At 48.3% G+C, this 22,746-nt stretch overlaps 1 protein-coding gene and 1 long non-coding RNA gene across 51 annotated transcripts in view; one reads left to right on the top strand and one right to left on the bottom strand.

The window, feature by feature from the left end:
- The window catches only part of Srrm1 (serine and arginine repetitive matrix 1), a 32,225-nt gene extending 24,079 nt beyond the window's left edge, over nt 1-8,146 (top strand). For 25 of the 50 annotated variants that reach the window (XM_087549358.1, XM_087549351.1, XM_087549354.1 and 22 more), the window contains 5 exons: nt 767-892; nt 3,283-3,744; nt 4,340-4,535; nt 6,126-6,335; nt 7,167-8,146. In XM_087549358.1, coding sequence (XP_087405484.1) covers nt 767-892; nt 3,283-3,744; nt 4,340-4,535; nt 6,126-6,335; nt 7,167-7,274 — 1,102 coding nt within the window. In that variant the 3' untranslated portion in view covers nt 7,275-8,146. Of the gene's footprint in view, nt 1-763; nt 893-3,282; nt 3,745-4,339; nt 4,536-6,125; nt 6,336-7,166 lie in introns of all 50 variants that reach the window. The other 25 variants (XM_087549356.1, XM_087549348.1, XM_087549353.1 and 22 more) reach the window with 1 other exon arrangement.
- Nucleotides 3,972-16,476, bottom strand: LOC120103007 (uncharacterized). Its single transcript, XR_015621226.1, has 4 exons — nt 15,878-16,476; nt 15,054-15,107; nt 12,353-12,610; nt 3,972-5,952 (listed from the first exon to the last, which is right to left on the bottom strand). It is a non-coding gene; the product is annotated as an uncharacterized LOC120103007 (long non-coding RNA).
- Nucleotides 16,477-22,746: the final 6,270 nt, after the last annotated feature.

The raw sequence follows: 22,746 nt of genomic DNA, 5'->3' as shown, positions 1-22,746 counted from the left end.
TCATTTAAGTCTTTTGTGAGGTTGCTTCTAGTTTGTTAATATGTGGCACTTGGTATGTGGCTTGTGTCGGAGGTTTATTGTAGAACTCAGAATTGTTGTATTTGGTTCTTGAATGTCCTTTTAACCACATTACTCCCAGAGTGGCTCTAGTACTTGAGACAAGTTTGTGGTTTGTCTTTAGGGCATTGGTGGGTGTAATGCCCAGTCGGTTTTCAGTGATGGGACTTATCTTTCTTAGCGATAAGAGTGTGAAGGTTGGAGATAGAGCAGTCACCTAGTGTGTGCAGTCCCTCTGGGCTTCCCTCAGTCTCTGTGCTGTGGAGGAGGGGCCGCTCTAAGCCAGGGCTTCCAGATTGGTGTCTTAAGTAGTTTGGTGTCTGTTACATCAAAGTGTTTCTCATGAAGAATCAAAGTCAATTGAAAAACCTTTTCAAAACACAGCTTGGCTGAACTTAGCCCTCAAGTGGTTCACAAAAATCTCGGATAAGTTTCCCAACTGATTATTATTTGTGTCCCAACTAAAATAAATGTTCTAGTGTCAGTTTTTTTATTTTCTTTTCCTCCCTCTGTTGGGTGGTTTATGTCATAACCAAATGTGTGTTTTTGCCTGAAGCTAACATCACAAAGCTGTCTTTTACTCATACCAAAAGCAAAACATAAATAAGTTTATGCTCTGGGTTAGTTAACCACTGGAAATATGCTTCCTGGAGGGATTTAAATTATGAATGTCACCGACTGAGGATAATTCTAATTTCTTGTTTAGTAGTAGAAGGAGGAGAAGTCCTTCCCCACCTCCTGCCAGAAGACGACGATCTCCTTCTCCAGCCCCTCCTCCCCCTCCTCCCCCACCTCCTCGGCGGCGCAGATCTCCCACCCCACCACCACGACGAAGGTACTGTGTCCAATTGACTCATGGTAACTCTGGGTCTTTGTGATAGAAGTTGCTTTGTGAGAGACATTGCATTGTGTGTCGTAAAGCGTCACATAAGTGTGAGCTCCTTTATGGGTCACAGAACTCTGTAGAAACAGAAAATAGGTCAGGGCAGCAGTGATGCTAACCTCTGATCCCAGCACTCAGGAGGCAGAGGCAGGCAGGTCTTTGCATTCAAGTCCACCCTGATCTACAAAGGGAGTTCAAGGAAGGACAGCCAGGGCTACACAAAAAAACCCTGCAGAGATTTGCCGGGAGGAGGGAATATGAGAATGAATGAATGAATGAATGAATGAATGAATGAATGAATGAATGAATGAATGAGAGAGAGAGAATGAATAGGAGCCAAGAGTATTATGCTCAGAATCTAAACTCTTGAAGGGCTGAGGCAGGGAAATTTTGACTTGAGGTCAGCCTGGGTATAGAGAAGCTAAACCTTGCCCAACAAACAAACAAGGGGAGAAGAAAATAGATGGATATCCAGGGTGAGGGAGTGAGAAATGTCAGCTCTTTAGTACAAGAGTCTTTGGAAACCATCTAAGTGCACGTTGGCCATTGCACTGAGCTGTTGCAATGTGCGCAGCTCCAAAGCCTCGATGATCGATGCTCCTGCTGGTCATGTAGAACCCTAGTCTGACAGGTGCTGGGAGTCCCAAATCAAAAGGATAATCCATGAAGGAAGAGGTTAGAGCCCTTCAGAAAATGACATCATGTGGTGCTGTGTGTGTCAGCACACCAACATAATCTTGGCTCTTAGGAGGCAGAGGCAGAAAGATCAGCCCTGGTCTGGAACCAGCCTAAATTTGTTTGTGTGTGTGGTTGATGGCAAGCACTCACTGTAGAATGATCCTTTGTTTCCGTTAGTGGGGTATTATCTTTTCCTAGGCAGCAGTTGTTCTCCTTTAATAAAATTTTAGTGAATATAGCAGACAGACCTCAGATTTGAGGCTGAGCTACTTCCGAGCTATTGGGATTACAAATTGGATCCACTGTGCCTAGCCAGAATTATTAAATAACTATCCAGTTCTGTTTTACCACTTTGCCTGAAGATTGGCTTATTATAAACCTAGATCTGAACAGGAATTTTTGTTGAAAATCCAAGCACGAATTGTGCAGTTTTCCTAAATGTTGTATTACTTGGTAATTTTTATAGAACATAACAGGATTTTGTCACCTTGAACAGAAAAGCTGGCTCGAGCTTTTAGAAATACCTTTGCGGGGCTGGGGATTTAGCTCAGTGGTAGAGCGCTTGCCTGGCAAGCGCAAGGCCCTGGGTTCGGTCCCCAGCTCCGAAAAAAAAAGAAATACCTTTGCCTGGCAGTGAATTTACACTAAAAATGGTCCTTTGAGACAGAAGACTTGGCAGTCTGTTGAAAGCTTTTCACTAAAAAACTAGGATGCTAGTTCAAAGGAGACAACAGTGCCATTGCATGCAACCTTCTTAGTTTGTTTATTGTAGAGTGCTTTGTCTACATATCTGTGTGTGCGCTGTGTACCTGGTGACCATGAAAGCCAGAAAATGGCATTGGATCCCCCTTAAATTTGAATTCACAAGGTTTTGTGAGCTACCACATGGATGAGTGCTCAGCACCAAGCCAGGCCCTGTGCAAGGTCAGCAAGTGCTCTCTGGAGGTGAGCCTTGTCCAAGCAATGGCAGCACAGATGCTCAACTGCAGGCAGGCAGACCTCTCTGAGTTTGAGGACAGCCTTGTCTACAGAGCAAGTTCCATGACAGCCAGGACTACACAGAGAAACTCTTGTCTGAAAAACACCAAAGTGGGGGGTGCAGGGTGGGGGCCATCTCTCCAGCTCCTGTCACAGTAGAACTCAAGTCTGCTTTGCCTGATTGCCTGGTTTGCTTTAACCAATTGCCTGGCAACACAGTTACCACACACAGTGTGAAGTTCTCTTGTGAAACACTACTTTGTTTTATATAATTGTATACATTTTCTTGGTTTGATGAATTTTAATTGTTTCTGAAATTTTCAACTTTCTCCATTAAATACAACACAGTATCCTCTTGTCACTCATGGTGGAGTGTGTATTACTTTGAAATATATCTCCTACAGCATAGTTATGGCTAGTTACTCTTTAGTTAATTTTCCTGATTCTGGATTGACTAGCAAGATGGCTCAGTGGGTGAAAGTGCTTGCCATCAAACTGTAGTGCTCTAAGTGTGATCCCATAATCCTAAAGGTGGGTGGGGAGAATTGCTGCCACTAACCCAACCAGCCCTAACATGCATGATGTGGGTGTGCACAAACAACAGCAGCAGCAGCAATAGCAACAACGGTTTTAATATTTTGGATACTGTCCATTTCATCTTTATTGCTGTGTTGTTTTTTTTCTAGGACCCCTTCTCCTCCCCCACGCCGCCGCTCACCGTCTCCAAGAAGATACTCTCCTCCCATCCAGAGGAGATACTCTCCTTCCCCACCTCCAAAGAGGAGAACTGCCTCGCCCCCACCCCCACCCAAGCGAAGGGCATCGCCATCTCCTCCACCAAAGCGCCGGGTTTCCCACTCTCCACCTCCTAAACAAAGAAGCCCCCCAGTCACCAAGAGACGCTCACCCTCCTTATCTTCAAAGCATAGGAAAGGGTCTTCCCCAGGCCGCTCCACTCGGGAGGCCCGGTCACCACAACCAAACAAAAGGCACTCGCCCTCACCACGACCTCGGGCGCCTCAGACCTCAAGCCCTCCCCCTGTTCGAAGAGGAGCTTCAGCGTCTCCCCAAGGAAGGCAGTCCCCGTCTCCGAGTACTAGGCCTATTAGGAGAGTCTCCAGGACTCCGGAACCCAAAAAGATAAAAAAGTAAAAATGCCCACTGCTTTCTTTCCTTAGGATACGTAGTTGTCTAGCATGTAGAATCCTTTCTCTCACTGAACAGTTAAGAAGTAATGGGGAAGCCAGTGATAGCACACACTTCTAATCCTAGCACTGGGGGAAGAGAGCACAGCTACAGAGAAACAAATTCCAGAGGGCTCTGCTTGGTTCTTAGCATCAGGTATTTGAGAGATGTGTCTGAGTCTCCAGTGAAATGAGCTTATTTTTTTTCTCTTTATTATTTTATGTAAATGGGTATTTTGTCTGTATCTGTACACTTCTTGTGGGCAGTTCACAGAGGCCAAAAGCAGGTATCAGATCCCTTGAAATTATAGTTAACTGTGAGCTGTGTTGGTGCTAGAAAATGAACCCCAGTTCCAAGTCATTTCTCCAGCCCCAGACAAGCACATGAGTATGTATGCTTTAGGAAACTAAGGAGCTGATGTCACTAGTGTCCTGCAGGGTGAACCGTTAGGAAAATGGTAGCGTTGTAGGCGTGAATGACCCTGTAAAGACTTGGGTGATTGAAGTGTGTGTCCTTTCGATGTCTTCTTAACTGTGCCTTTTCCCCCCTTTTGTCTAGGGCTGCCTCACCAAGCCCTCAGTCCGTAAGAAGGGTTTCATCTTCCCGCTCTGTCTCTGGATCTCCTGAGCCAACAGCTAAAAAGCCTCCAGCACCCCCCTCTCCTGTGCAGTCTCAGTCACCCTCCACAAACTGGTCACCTGCAGCACCAGCCAAGAAGGCTAAAAGCCCAACACCAAGCCCGTCCCCTGCCAGGGTATGTACCTGCTTGGTTTTGGACAGCTTATAAATTAGTCGGATGAGAGTGGTAGTGGGTATTTAACAGTCCCAGGTCTCCGGGCAGACGCAGGATCAGGAGTAAGAGGCGAGCCTCAGTCTTGGTCTTGTGACTATACCTCATAAAACCAGTTAGTGCATGAAATTTTTAAAAACCCGATGTTTTGGCATATGCCTTTAATCCCAGGCATTCTGAAGACAGAGGCGGAAGCAGACTGGTGTCTTAGTTCAAGGCTACCCTGGGCTGCACAGTCTCAAAAACAATGCTGTTACAAATTAGATTCAGTTCAAATAATGTATATAAATATAGTGTAAAGACAGTAGTGTATGGTGGTTCAGTTAAAATCCCCCCATCCCCATCCTTTCCCCAAGACAGGATTTCTCTGTAGCTCTGGTTGTCTAGGAATTCCATAGATCATACGGTCATTGCCTTTGCCTCTAAGGTGCTGGGACTAAAGGCATGCACCGCCACCCCTGCCAGTTAAATCTTTGAACCTTGTAGTGTGAACGTGGTAAGTGTTCAGTAGGAACTGTACTTCAATGGGGATTTGATTCTCTCTTCTAGGCAATTGAACAATAAAAACTCCTGCTGAGGGGTTGGGGATTTAGCTCAGTGGTAGCAAGGCCCTGGGTTCAGTCCCCAGCTCTGAAAAAAAGAAAAAAGAAAGGGAAAAAAACAAAAAAAAAACCTCCTGCTGATATTTAATGAATGGCATGAGCCAGTCAGTGCTATTAACAGCTGGCTTTTGTGTTAGGTGATTTTGCCTGGCTGTAGGTCAGTTTGTTTGGAGCGTGTTTGTAGCAGTTTGACTAACCCATGGTGTTGAGTAGATGCAAAGATAGGTCTGGTTATCTTACTTAGATGTGGGCGTAACTTACAGGGCCTGTGGAGGTGCTTTCCCATTGTAATGGAATGTCTGAGCTAGTAAGATGATCAGTTAATTCAGGCACCTGCCTCCAAGTCCGAAAACCTGAATTCAGTCCCTGGGATGCACACGGTAGATTGGAAGGACTAACTCCTATAAGAGGAACATCTCTGTAGAGTAAGACAAATCACTCCCACCCTTAAAATGTGCACGGTTTGTCCTGGCAATGTTTGGGCTCCTGGCACTTTAAATTAAATTGGGTGTTAGCTGAGTGTTGTGAGAGGTTTATAATTGTTCCTCATTGACTGTTCATGTTCAGGAGCTGGAAGGCAACTTGTGTTAGCTCATGACCCCAGCTGTTGGCACCCCATTCAACAGCCTGTAGCTGGAAACTTGGCTGAGAGTTAGTAAGGAAGCTGTAGGAGTCAGTCAGCATTGAGTCTCTTCAACTGATTGTGGGCGGATCCTGGCTTTAGTGAGTCTGTCTCACTTCTCTGAGGATGCCCTTGGTGTGGCATTGTCTCTGCAGTCCTGCAAAAAATGCATTTGTTAAGATTTCCTCCAGCCGGGGTTAGGGATTTAGCTCAAGCGCAAGGCCCTGGGTTCGGTCCCCAGCTCCAAAAAAAAGAAAAAAAAAAGATTCCCTCCAGCCAAAAACAAAGATTTTAATCCGCTCGATTACTTCGCTGTTTCTGGGTTTCTAGAATTCTGATCAAGAAGGAGGTGGAAAGAAGAAGAAGAAGAAGAAGGACAAGAAACATAAGAAGGATAAGAAACACAAGAAGCACAAAAAACACAAGAAGGAGAAGGCTGTGGCCGTAGCCACCCCAGCTCCTGCTGCCCCTGCAGCTGTCTCTGCTGCCGCCACTCCATCAGCCCAGGAAGAGCCTGCGGCAGCACCAGAGCCCAGGAAGGTATTCACACGCCTCTGCCTACCGTGTGAGAAGTGGTTGTGCTTTCTAGCCACTTCCTGTTTCTCTGTAGTATTTTGATGTTTCTTGGTGGCCTGCCAGAATCAAGAAGAGTACAAATTTTGGGTTCGAAAGGGCTTAATGCTGGAATGCTTCAACTTTTTAAAACTACCTTTAAGGGACGGAGCACAGGCCCTTTGCTGTGGGCTGGACATGTATACTACCACTTCACATAACAGACAAAGGTGGGGACATCCCCAAGTAACTGATCACAGCAGGATCTGTGTGTGCTCAGCCATCAGTATGCACTTGATGTCTGTCTGTCTGTCTCTTATCTCATGTTTTTATTGCACTTTATAAAGTCAGGGCAATTTGTAGAGTTGATTCCTTAGGATGGGACACAAGTCATCAGGTTGGGGGCAAGCTCCCTAAGCTGTCTTGCCTGGAGCTCCGTTTCAGGTAGGCTGCTGGCCCATGGCTGGACCAGCTCCTCAGTACTTGGGCTGCCACCGGGGGCTCCAAGCTCAGGTCCTCCTACTTGCATAGCAAGCATAGGACTATAGCTCAGTTGGTGAGGGCCTACTAAGCATGCTCAAGGCTCCAGATAAATTGGTTATGGTGGTATGCGTGCTAGTAAGCCCAGCTCTTGGGAGGTTGACGAAGAAAAATCAGAAGCTCAGGGTTGATCTTGGCACCATAACAAATTTTAAACAAGCCTAGGCTACAAAGCGACATCGCTGTGTGTGCACTTGAGGTTTGGTGCTGGTCTGTGCTCAGTGTTCTCCCACTGTGTCTCAAGACTTAATATTTGCCTGGTTTGGGTTTGTCTTTCAGGAGACTGAGAGTGAAGCTGAAGATGACAACCTTGATGACTTAGAGAGGCACCTTCGGGAGAAGGCCCTTCGATCCATGCGGAAGGCCCAAGTGTCCCCACAGTCCTAGGCGGACATGTTTGTTACGTTGTAAATTTTATTTGGTTTGTACTCAATTCAATTTCAAAATTGCTAAAATGTGTTTGAGCTTTAGACTATAACATTTGTTGTAATAATTGCTAGGTTGAAGTTCACCATGTTAAAAAAGGGGGGCATGGATTTACATTACAAAGGTGTCCACGGTGTATTAGTGACAATTCTTCCATTGACATTTAGAGTGAAATATTTTAAGCCAAAAAAAAATCTCTTTTTTAAAAAAGGGGGTTTGAATATTGTTGGCATTTTTGTGGTTCCTTTAAATGCCCTCGCCTCTCCCAAAAGGTTGGGGTCTTTTCTTTTTCTCCCTATTCTCTTGAATCTTAGCACCCATGTAAATTATGCTTCCAACCTTGTATAGGTTTGTAAGCTTGCCCAGAAGTGAGAGCACTGTTGAAGTACCACAGAGGTTTGGGCGAGTGAGTGTTGACTCTGTTGCCCATGGAGTCTGCTGTCCTGGCAGCATCCCAGCTCTAGAGCGCCGCACTCCTGAGCTACAGGGCTGCCCCATGGAACAGTTCCTAAACTGACTAGGAACTCTGGGTTTTCTCCTTCCGGTTGTGTTGTTTTGTTTCCTTCTCCCCTTTTCTTCCTCTTTTGTAAAGGCGATTCACTAGACCCAGGAAGGACCCTTCAGTTACATAAATTTGTTTTATGAAACATGGTGGCTCCCATTCATGGTTTCCCTTACTCTTCCAATTGGTACACACAACTGAGGAGCTCCTGTATTTGGCCGGCTGGAAGGGCCTGGACAGTGTCTTGATTTCACTTGTTTTATTTTATTTTATTTTTTAACTAAAGCTATATAAAGCTTGTGGATTAAACAGAATAAATTTCTAAATTTAAGAACATTGCCACTCACTCTTATTCACCTGCTGGGGAGGACAAGCCAGCCCGAACTTGGTAGAGCTCGGCGCGTAGGGAAAAATAGAAAGTGAGGAATGGACTCTCCCCCTTCTTAATTTAATAATTACTGCAAAGACTGAGAACAAGGGAAAGTATGGCGTGTTCTTGGAACATGGAAAGTGGGTGAGGCCTATTCAGTGTCCCTGTGTTCAGGTGTGAAGGGCCTGGCACACTCCCAGAGGGAGTTGGAGGTGGACTGGGAGATGAGGGAAGCCCACGTTTGTGAAGGAAGGTGATCTTGAACACCACAAGTCTGAGCTGAGTATTTGAAGGTGTGGGTAAATTTGACTGTGATTTCTGACCGATGAAACTAGAATACAAAATGCCCACATCTGAATTTCAGGAACACTTAAGGGTGTTTTGTTATTTATGGCTTTTAACCAAAAGACATGGACACTTAAGACTTCCAGGCTGGAATCTGGAACGCCCTTCAGAAGCCCTGGATTAAGAGTCAGGGGAGGGGTAACGGGAAGGATTGTGGGAAGGGATGACCAGGAAAGGGGCAGTGAAATAGTGGGACATTTCTAGAAGAGGAACTCAAATTGATTCATCTCTAGCATTCACTCCAAAGTAATACATAAAGACAGCTTTATTCTTAGTATTTTTCTTTTTCTGTAAATGAATCTTTCATATGATTCATAATACATTTTGTTGACGTTAAAAGAATCTGCGACTGGGCTGGAGAGATGGCTCAGTGGTTGGAAGCTTTGCTGCTTTTCCAGAGGTCCCAAGTTCAATTCCCGGCACCCATATGGCAGCTCTTGATTGTAACTACAGTTCCAGAGTATCAGACAACCTCACACAGACATACATGCAGGCAAAACACCCATGTAGGTGAAATTTAAAAAAAAAAAAAAAATCTGGGGCCTTTTGTAGTGGTGCACTCCTTAAATCCCAGCATTCAGGATGCAGAAGCAGGCGGATCTCTTGAATTCAAGGCTAACCTGGTCTACAGAGTGAGTTCCAGCCCAGTCAGGGCTGCACAGAGAGACTCTGTCCCCCAAAAAGAAAGACTCGAGCAGGGGTGAGCTGGTTTATGTGGAGTGTCTAAGAAAACAGGGTGCTCAGTGAAGGCAATCCTGGAGGCCTCCAGAACGGGAAGTCTCAGGGGCATTGCTTTCTGTGTTCTTCCCCGTGTTAACAGGTAGAAACTAAACCCATACGGCACAAGAGAAGCAGTGTTCTAGAGTTCAGGCTTCCAGTATAAACCAGTGACCACCACTGGAGAGTTTGCCTCTGTTTACCCGATAATTTGGAGCATTTATGACTAACCCCTGCAACTCAAGCGCTTTTGTTCTTCCCAACTGAAACCTGACATACAGCAGGCCTTGGCTGTCAGCTAGTTGACGTTGTTTAACGGCTAACCCAGGCTCTACATGAGACACTGTCTCAAAAACGGAGCTACATGTGTTAGCACATGTCTAACCATAGCACTTAGGGCCATCCCTCTGATCCTTGTCTTACTGTCCTTCCAGGGTCGGTTGTGCTTGTGAACAGTACCTATAGTTCGTTGCACACGGCCAAGCCAGCAAGACCAGTCCTCGTCTCAGCTGGCAGCACTAATGACTCAGTAAAGGAAATGGAGGAGGTGGTCAGCTTTCTTAGCACTGTCCTCATCTTCAAGGTTCTCTCTTCCAAACCATCACTATCTGCCGTGTTGGTACGGTTCGTGGTCCAAGTACATTGTTACAAGTCTTTAAAGCTTCCTGACCCATTTCTGAACACAGAAATTACTAGAATTTGGATTTTTGTTTAGCATCATTTCCATAGAGTCCTTATAAACAGCGAGTCGTTAGCGTAAACCGTCAGGTGAGACGTGCACACCGTACACCATGGCCATTCACTGAGAATGTATTCCAGCCCAGTGTGACTGGGGAGCCAGCCTGATCTACATAGAAGGTTCTATCAAGTGGCAAATTTCAACAAAGCAAAAACCAAAATTTCTTTGGCACCATCCTTACAGGAACAGAGACTTTCCCATTCTTTTCTGGACCCAACTGTCTTCAGATTTGTCCACTGGGTGGCGCCTAATCCCCACTTGGCCACAGAATGAGCCGACATACTATGGAGTTCTAAGACTGCTTGCTCCGTTCATTGTCTTTCCTTTTGATTGTTATTATTTTAGGCAGGGTCACATATATGCAGGCTGACCATGAGCTTTATGACCAAGGGTGACCTTGAACTCAGTTCCTGTGTATGTGCATATGCATGCGTGCGCCCCCCCATCCAGCCCACCCCCCCCTCAGGAAACGCTTCTTCTGCACTTTCACCTTGCCCTTGCCCTTGCCCTGGAAGCACGAGGTGCTTTTCCCCTGCTCAGAAGTTCTCCCTGGGTTTCCAGATGAACTGACCATTGAACTTGACCCAGCTCTACCCATTTCTCTCCAGTTCATAGCTGAGGAAACTCACGACGTCTTGAGAAGTTCAGTGAGTGGGTTTGGGTTCTGTCTGTCAATCCAGAGCCCGCCCCTCCCTCTAAGCCTTGTTTCCAACCCACACTAGGTGGCAGGAAGTATCCTGTATCGGAGTGTTCTGCCATCTCTACCACATGCCATGGCTGGCCCATGTGTGCCAGCGTCACCTCCCTCATACCCGTATGGCTCCGTTGGAGTCTCATGAAATGGGAGACAGAACCCGGGTTCAGTTGGGGGAAGGGGTTACATCCACAAGGTATTTCTTCTAAGTCACAGGGTTGACGGCAGCCATCACCAGAGCCTTTATAGATTGGCCAAGAGAGGCCATCATGGAGGGCTGGCTGTGTGGACTGAGGAGCCCTCTCAGTTCTGCAGAGCTGGAAGGGGCTTCCACTCTTCCCAGGACAGCATACTGATGGCAGATAGCCGGAGCCACAGCAGTTCTTGCCAGAAAGTTTCCCTCTGAGGGTAAAGTCAGCACAAGAGGTAGAGAGCCTGGAGCCTGGGGTGCTGTTGGCTACCTGTGGATCAGCTGAAGTCACAGAGGCCACCTGGAGCATCCTCAGTTCGTTTCTTGGCGTTTTTGTCTTTAGTTATTTTTGGTCTTATTTTGAGACAAGATCTCACTATATAGCCTTGGCTGGCTTGAAGCTATGTAGACTAGGCAGACCAGGCTGGACTTGACCTTAATAGAGATCTGCCTGCCTCAGGAGAGGGAGAGGGAAATGGGGGTGGGGGGAGAGATGGGTGTTTTGCTTGAATGTGTGCGTATGTGTTTGTACCTCCCGTGTGCATGCCCTCAGAGGCCGTCGGATTCCCTAGGATTATAGATGGTTGCACAGAGTTGCTGGGGATTAAACCCCAGTCCTCTGGGAAGACCAAGCATTGCTGTCAACCACTGAGCCATCTCAGCATGCCCTGTTGTTTGTTTTGAGACAGGGTTTCATGGTTTCACCATGTATCGTTGGCTGGATAGGAACTCAGTATGAAAACCTGGCTGTCCTTCAACTCTGATATCTTGCATGCCTCTGTCTCCAAGAGCTGGGATTTAGTAAAGGCGTGTGCCACCATGCCTAGAAGGTGTTATTTATTCTTGTTATTGTTGGGTGCATTTACATCCGTGTATGCTGTGTAAATATGCTTGTGTGTACCACCGTGCCCAGGTCAGAGAATAACTTTATGAAGTCCATTCTTTCCACTTTATGTCAGATCTGTGGTTCAAACTCAAGGGTCAGGTTTCTTCTATAGCAACTGCTCGCTTACGGCTTGTCTTTTGAGGCAGTTGTTTTCGTTTTGTTTGTTTTGTTTTCTTGAGACAGGGTCCACTATGTAGCCCTGACTGTCTTAGGACTTGGTGTGTAGACCAGGCTGGCCTCAAACCCAGAGATCTTTCTGCTTCTGCCTCCTGAGTGCTGGGATCAAAGGCGTGTGTCACCATGCTGGACATGTCGTTTTGAGTCCGGGTCTGATTCAGGGTGGCCCCGAGTGCATGGAGATTCGCCTGCCTCAGCCTTTCTGGGACTTGGAATGACAAACGTGCTACTGCGACTGGCTTATGTGTTGTTGGATCTTGAACCCAGGGCTTCATACATGCTGTATTGCCTCCCCAATACCCAAGAAAAGATTTTAACAGATCTAACCACAGAGTTGAGAGGACAGACAAGAGACAGAGATTGGGGGTTGAGGGGAGAAGAAGGCAGAGATGTGTGCTGGGGAAATCAATAGAACATACCTGTGTGTGCCATGAGGGCTTTTCAAGAGGGGGACATCTGCCTCAGTGCTCTTCCTGTGGCTGTGTACAGGACCTGGAGGGCTTGTGAAGTCTTAGATGTTTGATAAGAGCCTCAAAGATAACGGAGCAGGTTCTGGAGTGCACTGAGAGGGAGCATGGGTCACAGGGCTACTCAAGGAAGCTGAGACGTGCTTTCATTGTATACAGGGCCTTCGATAGCACTGTTCATGAGAGTCCTGAAATACTTCAGGTTTGCATCTAGGAAGAAACGGAAGGCCATATACACTCAGGCCTTAAGCGGGCTCCTTGCCATTTTGACATCTTTTTTTGATTGTGTATGGATTTTCCCCTGCATGTACATCTGTGCACCATGTGCACATGTAAAGAGAGAGCATCGGTTCTCCTGGACCTGGAGTTACAGGCAGTTGTGAGCTGCCCCATAGGTTCTAGTCATTGAACTCTGAAAGAGCAGCAAATGTTCTTAGTCGCTGAGCCATCTTTCCAGCCCTACCTTTTCACATCTTGTTTTAAATATCTCTACATAAAAGGAATAGCATAGGCCAGGTGGTGGTGGCACACACCTTTAATCCAGAGGCAGATGGATCTCTGAGTTCCAGGCCAGCCTGGGCTACGGAGCTGGTTCCAGAACAGCCAGGGCTAAGGAAAGAAACCCTGTCTCTAACAAACAAGCAAACGAACAGAACATCCGGTGTATGCAGGATGCAGGCAGCCTTCATAACACTAACCTCATAACAGTAACATAACAGCCTCTTAATTTTCATTGCATGGCTATCCTGCCTCAAAATGACATGACCTGACACAGTTCAGGAGGTTGGAGATTAGAAGTGATGTAGGTCAGCAGGAGTGGCTCATGGTTTCCGGTACATTCATAATAAAATGCTATTAAGGTGTTTAAGGTTAGGCTCGAGGCCTGCCTGACACTGGGAACTCAGACAGCCCCACTCACTCAGGCTGCAGCTGTGAGGAGACCTCAGTTCCGCACAAGCAAGCTCTCATCCCTTGATTACATGTCTTTAAGGGGGAAAACCCATCTTCACTACGGGCAGGGCCTGAGCCCTGTATGTGGAGAGAGGCAGCGGAGCACCAGCCACCCAGCTCTAGTTCACTGCTCTTGGCTCTTGAAGGGGGTTGGGACGTCAGCAGACTTCCAAGTTCCAGCCACCCCGACTGCCCCATGCTAAAGGCTGGAGCTGGAAGTTGCCAGGCCACTCACCCCGTGTCTAGGTTCCTTTTCCATTGCTGTGATAAAACATCATGACCAAGGCAACTGATAAAGGGAAGTGTTTAAGTGGGCTTCAGGGGTTTAGAGTCCATGATGACAGAGCAAAGACATGGAGGCAAGAACAACTGAGAGATCACATGACGACGACCCATAAAGACAGCAAGATACTGGGAATGGCATGAATCTTTTTGAAACCTCCAAGCCCACTCCTGGTGACACATCCTCTACCAAGGTCACACCTCCTAATCCTTCCCAATCAGTTCTACCAATTAAGCATCAAGAATTTAAACACTGGGGCTGGAGAGATGGCTTAGTGGCTAGGAGCACTGACTGGGGCTGGAGAGATGGCTCAGTGGTTAAGAACACTGACTGCTCTTCCAGAGGTCCTGAGTTCAAATCCCAGCAACCACATGGTGGCTCACAACCATCTGTAATGGGATCTGATGCCCTCTTCTGGTGTGTCTGAAGGCAGTGACAGTTTACCTAAAACAAACAAATAAATCTTTATTTGAAAAAAAAAAAAAAAGAGGAAATGTGACAGTTTAGGAACTGCCTTCATTGAAACAACCTGGGCCTTTTCATCCTCCCAGAAGCCAGTGAGGACACAGGGCTAGGTGATGTGGGAAACGCAATGTCTGGATGCTACAGGCCACACAAGGGACTTAGTATCAAGACCTGTGACTGTATCCTATTTTAAAAAATAATATTTAATGTATATGAATATACATCTTCAGACACACCAGAATACAGCATCCGATCCCAGTACAGATAGTTGTGAGCCACCATGTGTTGTGGTTGCTGGGAATTGAACTCAGGACCTCTGGAAGAGCAGTCAGTGCTCTTAACCACTGAGCCATCTCTCCAGCCCAACTGTATCCTTTACTGTGACAAAACAGATGGCAGAAGAGACTTAAAGGGAGAGACTTTGACTTGGGCTAATTGAAAAGAAACAGTCTGTCATGGTTTCGAAGACCTGGCTGCCGCCATGGCTCAGCCAGAGGCGGGCGACAGGAGGTCCTGGTGTAGCCGCTGTGTTGCTTTTCCTGGGACAAGGCAGGCCACTGATGAGGTATTAAATAAAGAGTAGCAGCTAGACGAGGTGGTGTAGGACTTTAATCTCTGCACTCAGGAGGCAGAGGCAGGTGGATCTCTGTGAGTTCAAGGCCAATTTAGTCTATAGAGTAAGTTCAGAACAGCCAGGGCTACACAGAGAAACCCTATCTTGAAAAAAACAAAAGAGGGGCTGGGGATTTAGCTCAGTGGTAGAGCGCTTGCCTAGGAAGCGCAAGGCCCTGGGTTCGGTCCCCAGCTCCGAAAAAAAGAACCAAAAAAAAAAAAAAAAAAAAGAAAAAAACAAAAGAGACACACAGACACCACACACACACACACGCACACACACGCACACGCACACACACACACACCAGAAAGAAAGGGAAGAAAGAAAGAAAGAAGTCTTACCCAGAGTCCAGCTTGGTGGGTCAACGGGGCATTCAGACTTCCTGACAGGAGCACCTTGCAGGGAAACACACAGACATGAGTCATTTGACTCAGAAAGCTGTGTCACCAAAAAGTCCCACTTGTCTGTGAGATGGCCTCACGAGAATCACATTATGGCATCCTGCTTTCAGTTTCCCTTCCTCCTATGAACTCAAGGGTGACAGAGGGGAGGGAATGAATCCTCAGGTTGGGGGCTGGTAAGCCCTCCATCTCTCCCACTGTCTCTGATGAAGAGCGACAGGCCTTGCCCCACACCTGGCCATCTCTGAACGCATCTGCTGATTTCATTGCTATGACTCCGGGGATAAGGGGTCTACTGGTCACCACAGCAACCTTTGCTCCACCGCAGAGAAAGGTTTTGACATACCTGGATGAACAGCTACCGAGGGCAGTGACTTGTTTGTATCTTGGTGGGTTGGGAAGCCCCACCAAACTAGAAACATGGCTCGGCTGTTGCCTTCAACAACCTGCCCCCAGTGACCTGTGTACAAAGCCCCGAAGGTTTCACAACCTCCCACAAGCTGGAGACCAAGTGTTCAAACGTATGAGCCTCTGGGGGATATTTCCCATTTGAGTTGTCACAGTGACTGTTCATTTGCTCCTTGTCTTCTGCTCACCGTGCACTGGGTGACAGATGACCGGGCCTTCTCATTCACACGTCAACCCCGGAGAACGGTTGCTATAATTATCTCCCCTTACAAGATAAGGCAACAGAAGTCCTGAGGGGAAGGGACGACTCTAGCAAAAGCAAGCAGGAGAGGGGGAGGCAGGCCCAGCTTTCATACCTCAAAACCAGTCCGTGTTTCCCGTTTCCTGTCACCTCACACTCCCTCTTCAAGCGTCATCAGAAGCAAGGATGGGGAGGCTAAAGGCATAGGTTTGGGAACCAACTCGGCTAGTTCCCAGGCCAGAGTCAACCTTCTCTCGGCCTCAGTCTCCTCTCTGTAGAATGAAGTGATACTTTGTATATAACTGAAAACTAGGAATGTTTTCAGTGGGTCTTGGAAATGAGTGGGCCTTGCTGTCTGGGAAACGTAAGAGGGTACGACGTGAGCTTCTGAAACGCCAGCGCGAAGACAGACATGCGAGACAGGAAGTGGCCAAGTGTCTCTGCCGTTCTTCCACCCCAGTGGAGGCCCCAGAATAGGAGAGGCAGGATAGGAGGACAAAAACAAAACCAGGAGTCTTTATCTAAACTTTCCCTTCGGAGCCTTCCAGGGAAACAGAAACTTCTGGACTGTCATTGTTGAGTTCCAAACATTCCAGAGGGCTCAGCAGGAAATCTGTCATCATCTGACCCCAGCGCTGGCATCAGCCAGCCTTCTGTCTGGCTGGGAAACCTCCTCCCACTGGCAGCCTCTCTGCCTTGGTCCTGCCCTGCACTGAGACGGCCCTCCCCACAGCTGCAGTGGAGCAGATGGCTGCCCAGCCTCCCTCTGGGATTAGGCGTCCCTTCTCTGGGCAGCAGCTTCGTCCCTGGACTACAGAACACCGTAGGACACCAGCGTACTGTGTTCCTGATGCAGAGCCTTAACACAGGGTCACAAACCTTTCTGAGTCGTCCTTGGCTGGTGGGGAAGTGTGTACCCCACACTCCTCTGTTGATGGATGGCAGGGCTCAGTCCCAGGGGGTGTCATACTCAGGCAGTGGCTGTGTGTCCCCGTTCTTGACTCCAGCATGGTCTGAGAGCCCTTTGACGACTGTGACAGACGCTGCTCCCCTCAGGTTCCCTCCAGGTTCTGCTGAGGGCTGAGCGCTGACCACTATGGGTGCGCTCCTGGATTGCCCCCAGTGCCAGTCACCAAGAGCTTTGATCACTCATAGAAGGACCCCACTTCTGCTCCACTCTGCTCCGCTCAGTCCCTAAGTCCCTCTGTCTAGGGCTTCTACAGGATTTCTAAGACTGTTCAGTGGGGTTCAGGTTCATGGGCTGAGGGAGGGAGCCAAGAGCACAGGCTGCTTGCCCAGCCTCACCCGAGTCACCCAGGACTGCTGGTCTTCACCCTTCATTTGGGGGAATTTACACATGAGTTTCTTTTTCCCCTTGGTTTTGTATTGGGAGGGCTTGAACCCAGGGCCGTGCACGTGTTAAAAAAGTGTCCTACAATCGAGCCACAGTTTTCACAAGATTATTTGTTTTGTTGCTTTTCCACAGCTCTATTGCAATAAAACTGATGTAAGTCTCCATGTGGTTCACAAGTACAGGCTAAGGTGGTGTTGATTATGCACCTTATGCAGATTATGCATCTGCATGTATGTATGTGTGCATATCCTATGCACACAGTGAGTGCCCTCAAAGGTCAGAAGACAGTGCCAGATCCCCTGGAACTGGAGTTACAGACAGTTGTGAGCTACCACATGGGTGCTGAGAACCCATCCCAGGTCCTCTGGGAGAGCAGCCAGTGTTCTTAACCACTGAGCCGTCTCTCCAGCCCTGAAGGACTTTTTCTTTTCTTTTCTTTTTTTTTTTTTTAAGATTTATTTATTTATTTCAAGTATGTGGCTACACTGTTGCTGTCTTCAGACCCACCAGGAGAAGGGATCGGATCCCATTACAGATGGTTGTGAGCCACCATGTGGTTGCTGGGATTTGAACTCAGGACCTCTGGAAGAGCAGTCAGTGCTCTTAACCACTGAGCCATCTTTCCAGCCCCAGGACTTTTTTTTTTTTTTTTGGTTCTTTTTTTTCGGAGCTGGGGACCGAACCCAGGGCCTTGCGCTTCCTAGGTAAGCGCTCTACCACTGAGCTAAATCCCCAGCCCCCCCAGGACTTTTTCTTAATTGTATAATTTAAAAATATGTGGTGAGTGAGTGAGTGAGTGAGTGTGTGTGTGTGTGTGTGTGTGTGTGTGTGTGTGTGCACGCTCGTATGTAGGTATCTGCATGTCTGCATGTGAATGCACAGGCCAAAGAAGATGAGACGTGTTGGATCCCCTGGAGCCAGCTGATGTGAGGTTGGAAACTGAACTCGAAGAGCATCAAATGTGCTTAACTGCTGAGCTGTCTTTCCAGCCCATTTTGAGGTTTGACGCCTACACCAGTGAACCAACACACTTTTGCCTTCTCTCTCAGGAGTTCCCTTAAAACAACAAAAAGGTGGTATCTGAAATTCCGGGATGTTGGTTGTTTTTAGATAGGGTCTCCTGCAACCTAGGCTGGCCTTGAACTCTTGAACCTGGTGCCTCCAGCAACCAAGAATGAAATTATATTCAACTCTTTTTTTTCTTAATCCTGTGACAGGATTTGAACCCAGAGCCTTGCGCATGCTAAGCAGTCTACCACTTAGCTATTCTCCCAACCCAATGTCTTGAGGCTCAGGCTCAAAGCAGTCCTCTTCCTGCCTTGGCTTACCCAGTGTTGGGCTTATCAGCACCCATCAGTGTCTAGCATCACAGCCTCTCCTGAGTGCTGGCCTCGAGGTGGGTGGGAGGTGACCGGGGAACTAAAGGAACCTCTGTTCTCCAGGCACCTGAGCACCTACCGGTTCCTCACAGTCCCATGGTTAGCAACATGTGGGCACAAGGCCTGGGGAAGAGAGCCGAGCTGTCTGATGTCAGAGCTGCATCTCCGAGCTGACCTCCAGCCGGTCCTGTCCACACTGGTTTGTCTACTTGGCTTGGCTTCCCGAGGGCTGAGACTCCGAGGCTGCACCCCTCGGAACTCCACAGATGCACTCCATGGCTTCGGGTTAATGTTTTCTCTGGGTTCTCCTTGGAGACAGCAGCCAAGCTGGGAAGGCGCCTCTGCGGTGTGAAGGTCGTGGGGCCTCAGGAAATGAGTCAACCACACACTGGACAGGGCACCTGACTGAGGAGGAGAAGGCAGTAGGAGGCCAGCATCCTGTCTCCATCTTGATTGACTTATTCTCCTTCATTCTTTGTTTGGGGTTTTTGTTTTTGTTTTTGTTTTAAACAGGGTCTCTCTACATAGTTCTGGCTGTCCTGGAACTCACTCTGTAGACCAGGCTGGCCTTGAACTCACAGAGATCCGCCCGCCTCTGCTTCCTGAGTGCTGTATGTACGCCACCACACACCCAGCGGGCCCCAGATTCGTAAGCTAGGCCTTCCAGACTCACACTAGTTGTACCTCATGAAGTCCCTATGTACTGTGTCCTCTCTTCCTTTAAAGCAGAGGTCAGAGGTCAATGGAGACCCCATGCAGAGGCAAACGGGACCCCCTGTCATCCGCAGTATCATCCCCACCCACTGCTGCTGGAAGGAGAGAGAGACAAGAACCCCTTCCAGAAGCTTCTGTCAGTTTTCCCCTTACTTTTGGAATTTCCAGAACTAACCAGAATTACTTAAATCAATTTTGGACAGGAAACGCGTTAGTGGAACAGGTCATTCAGACAATACCTCCTGAGGCAAAGTGCTCAGAGGTCTGGGGGGACAGAAGGCAAAAGGCCCTCAGCCTCTGTTTCTGCAAGGAAGAGGAGGACAGCAGCAGGAGGGCTTTGCTCCGGGACTCCCATCGAGTGTGCTGAGCTCCAAGGTACTCGGGCTCTGTTGGCTGGGTCTGTTGCTCTTCAGATATCTTTATTGCTCTCTCTCCACGGGAGGTGAAGGGGAGACTCCTCAGGAGTCTGCAGTAGCAGCTTTGCTCATTCCGAAGCAGATGCTTAACGTGCAAGCCATTTCTCATCCCGTCAGCTGGAGGGATGGGCCTCTCACCCTGGTTTTACAGCAGAGAATAAGAAGCTCGCCTGAGATGAGGCAGATGGGAAATGTTGGTATCTGAACTGTGCTTGGTATTCCAAGATCTCAGCATGCCCAGGGGTCAAGCTGGAGGCTCACACAGAGAGTTAAGGGTCAGATGAGACCTCCTTGGGCCAAGTAGGGACCCCGAGCGATAACCAGGGTAGGACAAAGACCCACTGAGGGGCTGAGGCCAGGCCAGCTGGCAGGCCAGGCCCGCCTGCAACCTGAGCCCATCACCACCCAACCGCCCAGTCTCTCTGGTTCCAGGTCTCCTTCCCAGCCCCACTTCCAGGAGCCTGAGGTAAAGATGCATGTTTGACAGGCAAGGAGCGCTCACAGCTTAACACACCACAGACGCTTCCGCTCAGAGGCACCTCCAGAAGTTTGGAACAAAATGTCTTGTTTCGGAGAGAGGGAAACTGAGGCCAGGTGTGCACAAGGATTCTGTTCTTGCTACCCTTTTCTGTTCTACCCACGACGTCCGTTCATGGCCTGAGGATGAGACTTAGTGCCTGGCTGGCTCTCAGTAAACACTCAGAGTGGTTGAGTCAGTGAACAGGAGCCACGCTCCTGACTACATTACCCACAAGGCAAAGCAGGCAAAAGCTCAGAACACAGCTCGGCCCCAGCCCCCATGACAATAGGGAAGACGGTCACCAGGAACAATGGCTTTGCTCTCACAAGGCTAAGTCACTCATAGGCATACAACCCGGAGTCCATCCCAACACCGACACACGGATGCACATGCGAAGAACAAACCTACCGGGCCAGCTCAGGCACGGGATGAGTCCTTTAGTTACCCCACGGGAACCCAGAAAACTGGACAGAATACCCACTGTGCGGCCAACACTTGAGAGGTGGAGACAGGAGAATCAGTTCCACTACATAGTCAGAGCTTTGCCCGGGTCCATGAATACATGAGATCATATCTCAAAAATAAGAGAGAGAAGGAGAAAAGGAGCAGGAGGGGGCTGGAGGGGTGGCTCAGCGGTTAAGAGCACTGACTGCTCTTCCAGAGGTCCTGAGTTCAAATCCCAGCAACCATATGGTGGCTCACAACCATCTGTAATGGGATCCCTCTTCTGGTATTGTCTAAAGAGATCCACAGTGTAAATAAATGAGAGAGAGAGAGAGGTAGAGAGAGAGAGAGAGAGAGAGAGAGAGAGAGAGAGAGAGCGACAAGAAGGAGAGGAGGGAGGGCAGGAAAGAATAGCCCAGTGGGTAGTGCTTCCAATACAAGAAGTCCTAGGCTCCATCCTAACACTACACAAAACAGGGTGTGGTGTCTCATTGTACAACCCCAGTATGTGGTTAGGAAGAGGATCCTCTTCCATGACATAGCAAGTTCAAAGCCAGCTTAGGCTACATGAGACTGATCCTTACTCAAGTAGCAAAAAAAAAAAAAACAAAAAAAACAAAAAAAAAAAAAAAAAAAAAAACCCTAGACTATTAAAAACCAACAATAACTGGAATGTCAGGCATCGTGGCACACACTTTTGATTATAGCTCTTGGGGGACAGAGTCAGGTGGATGTCTGTGAGTTCCAGGACGGTGAGCACATAGAGAGAGAGCCGGACTCAAGCAAACCTTCGCTGGACCCCAGAAGGACAGACCACACCTGGATGTGAAGAATGACCAGGGCGAGTTCACGTACTTGTAGAGGTGCGTGGACCTGTCTGTGCCAGGGAAGAACCCTGCGTCCATCCAGAGGAATGTGGCCGAGGCTAAGAAGTCCACAGACAGATTTAATGGCTTATTTAAAACTTGTGCTATGTGTGGGGCCACTCCGTCAGGCAATTCAGTCTATTCTCGGATTGACTAAAGCTAACGGCGTCGTCTCAAAGAGCTTCTGAACAGAGGAAATTGGGTAACATTTGACATAAATAACGAGACCCGGAGATATTCCCAGGTCTCTCTGGGCGGGAAAGTCCACGTCTGTTTTCCTTCCTCCCTGCTGAGAGGTATCTGAGCTCCTGGGTGCCTCAGCCCAGCTTTCTGGGTCCTCCAATCCACAGCAGTGAATGCCGTGGCCTAGCTGGTGCTGGGCAGAACCAAGGTCAAGGGCCACTGCTTGCCCACAAGGGCTGTGTGAACTGACAGAAGTATGGGGCGTGGAGGGTGGGGAGCCGGAACTAGGCACTCCTCGTCTTTTCCCAACCCCCATCTGCACAGCCGAGAAGTCTTGCACCCACGCACACGCACAACACCATCCTTTGTCCCCGACTTCTCATTGTTCTAGGACGCTGACGTCATCCTTTCTCCAGAACTAGTTCATGTCTCTGGCTGAGGCCGTTACGCAAGTTTTAACCAACAGAACCCAACGGATCCCAAGCTCCTTCGTGGTGATCCTTGAGCTACTACAACCCACCTTACAAGGTGTAAATGCAAGCTCCTGTCCCTATTGGTCAGAGCACTCACACCAGGGATCCGATTGGTTGATAGCCAATTGGTTGATAGCCAATTGGTTGATAGCTATAGGAGTTCCTATAGGATCATCCTATAGGAACTCCTCCCCCACCCCCACACCCCTAAGCGGAATTGCTAGAAGTACGTTTGGCTTTGGATTTTGCAGGGAATGTCTTTGCTTCCTCTGACTTCTCTCTGGCGCGGGGCCAGATCCGGGTGCTCTTGAACCCACCCGAAAGCATTGTTCATTGTTTACTGAGGTGTAATTCTCCTTCCTCCCTGTGGCCCCGCCTTCTTCCTACCCGACGGCTCATTTTGGATATTCTGCTTGTTCAAAATGATGGCCATCCGTTATCACTGTAGGCAAATTCTTTGCTCTCTTTGAGCTTCAATTTCCCCACGTGTGTATTTGGGCTGCTAAAAGCCACCCAGCCGGGTTAAGAAAGGAGTGTGCCGGGTTGGGGATTTAGCTCAGTGGTAGAGCGCTTGCCTAGGAAGCGCAAGGCCCTGGGTTCGGTCCCCAGCTCCGGAAAAAAAAGAACCAAAAAAA

The sequence above is a fragment of the Rattus norvegicus genome, chromosome 5 (genome assembly GCF_021556685.1).
Source record: "Rattus norvegicus strain SHRSP/BbbUtx chromosome 5, alternate assembly SHRSP_T2T, whole genome shotgun sequence".
In the NCBI taxonomy this organism is placed as follows: Eukaryota; Metazoa; Chordata; class Mammalia; order Rodentia; family Muridae; genus Rattus; species Rattus norvegicus.
This window is presented reverse-complemented; position numbering and strand designations above follow the sequence as displayed.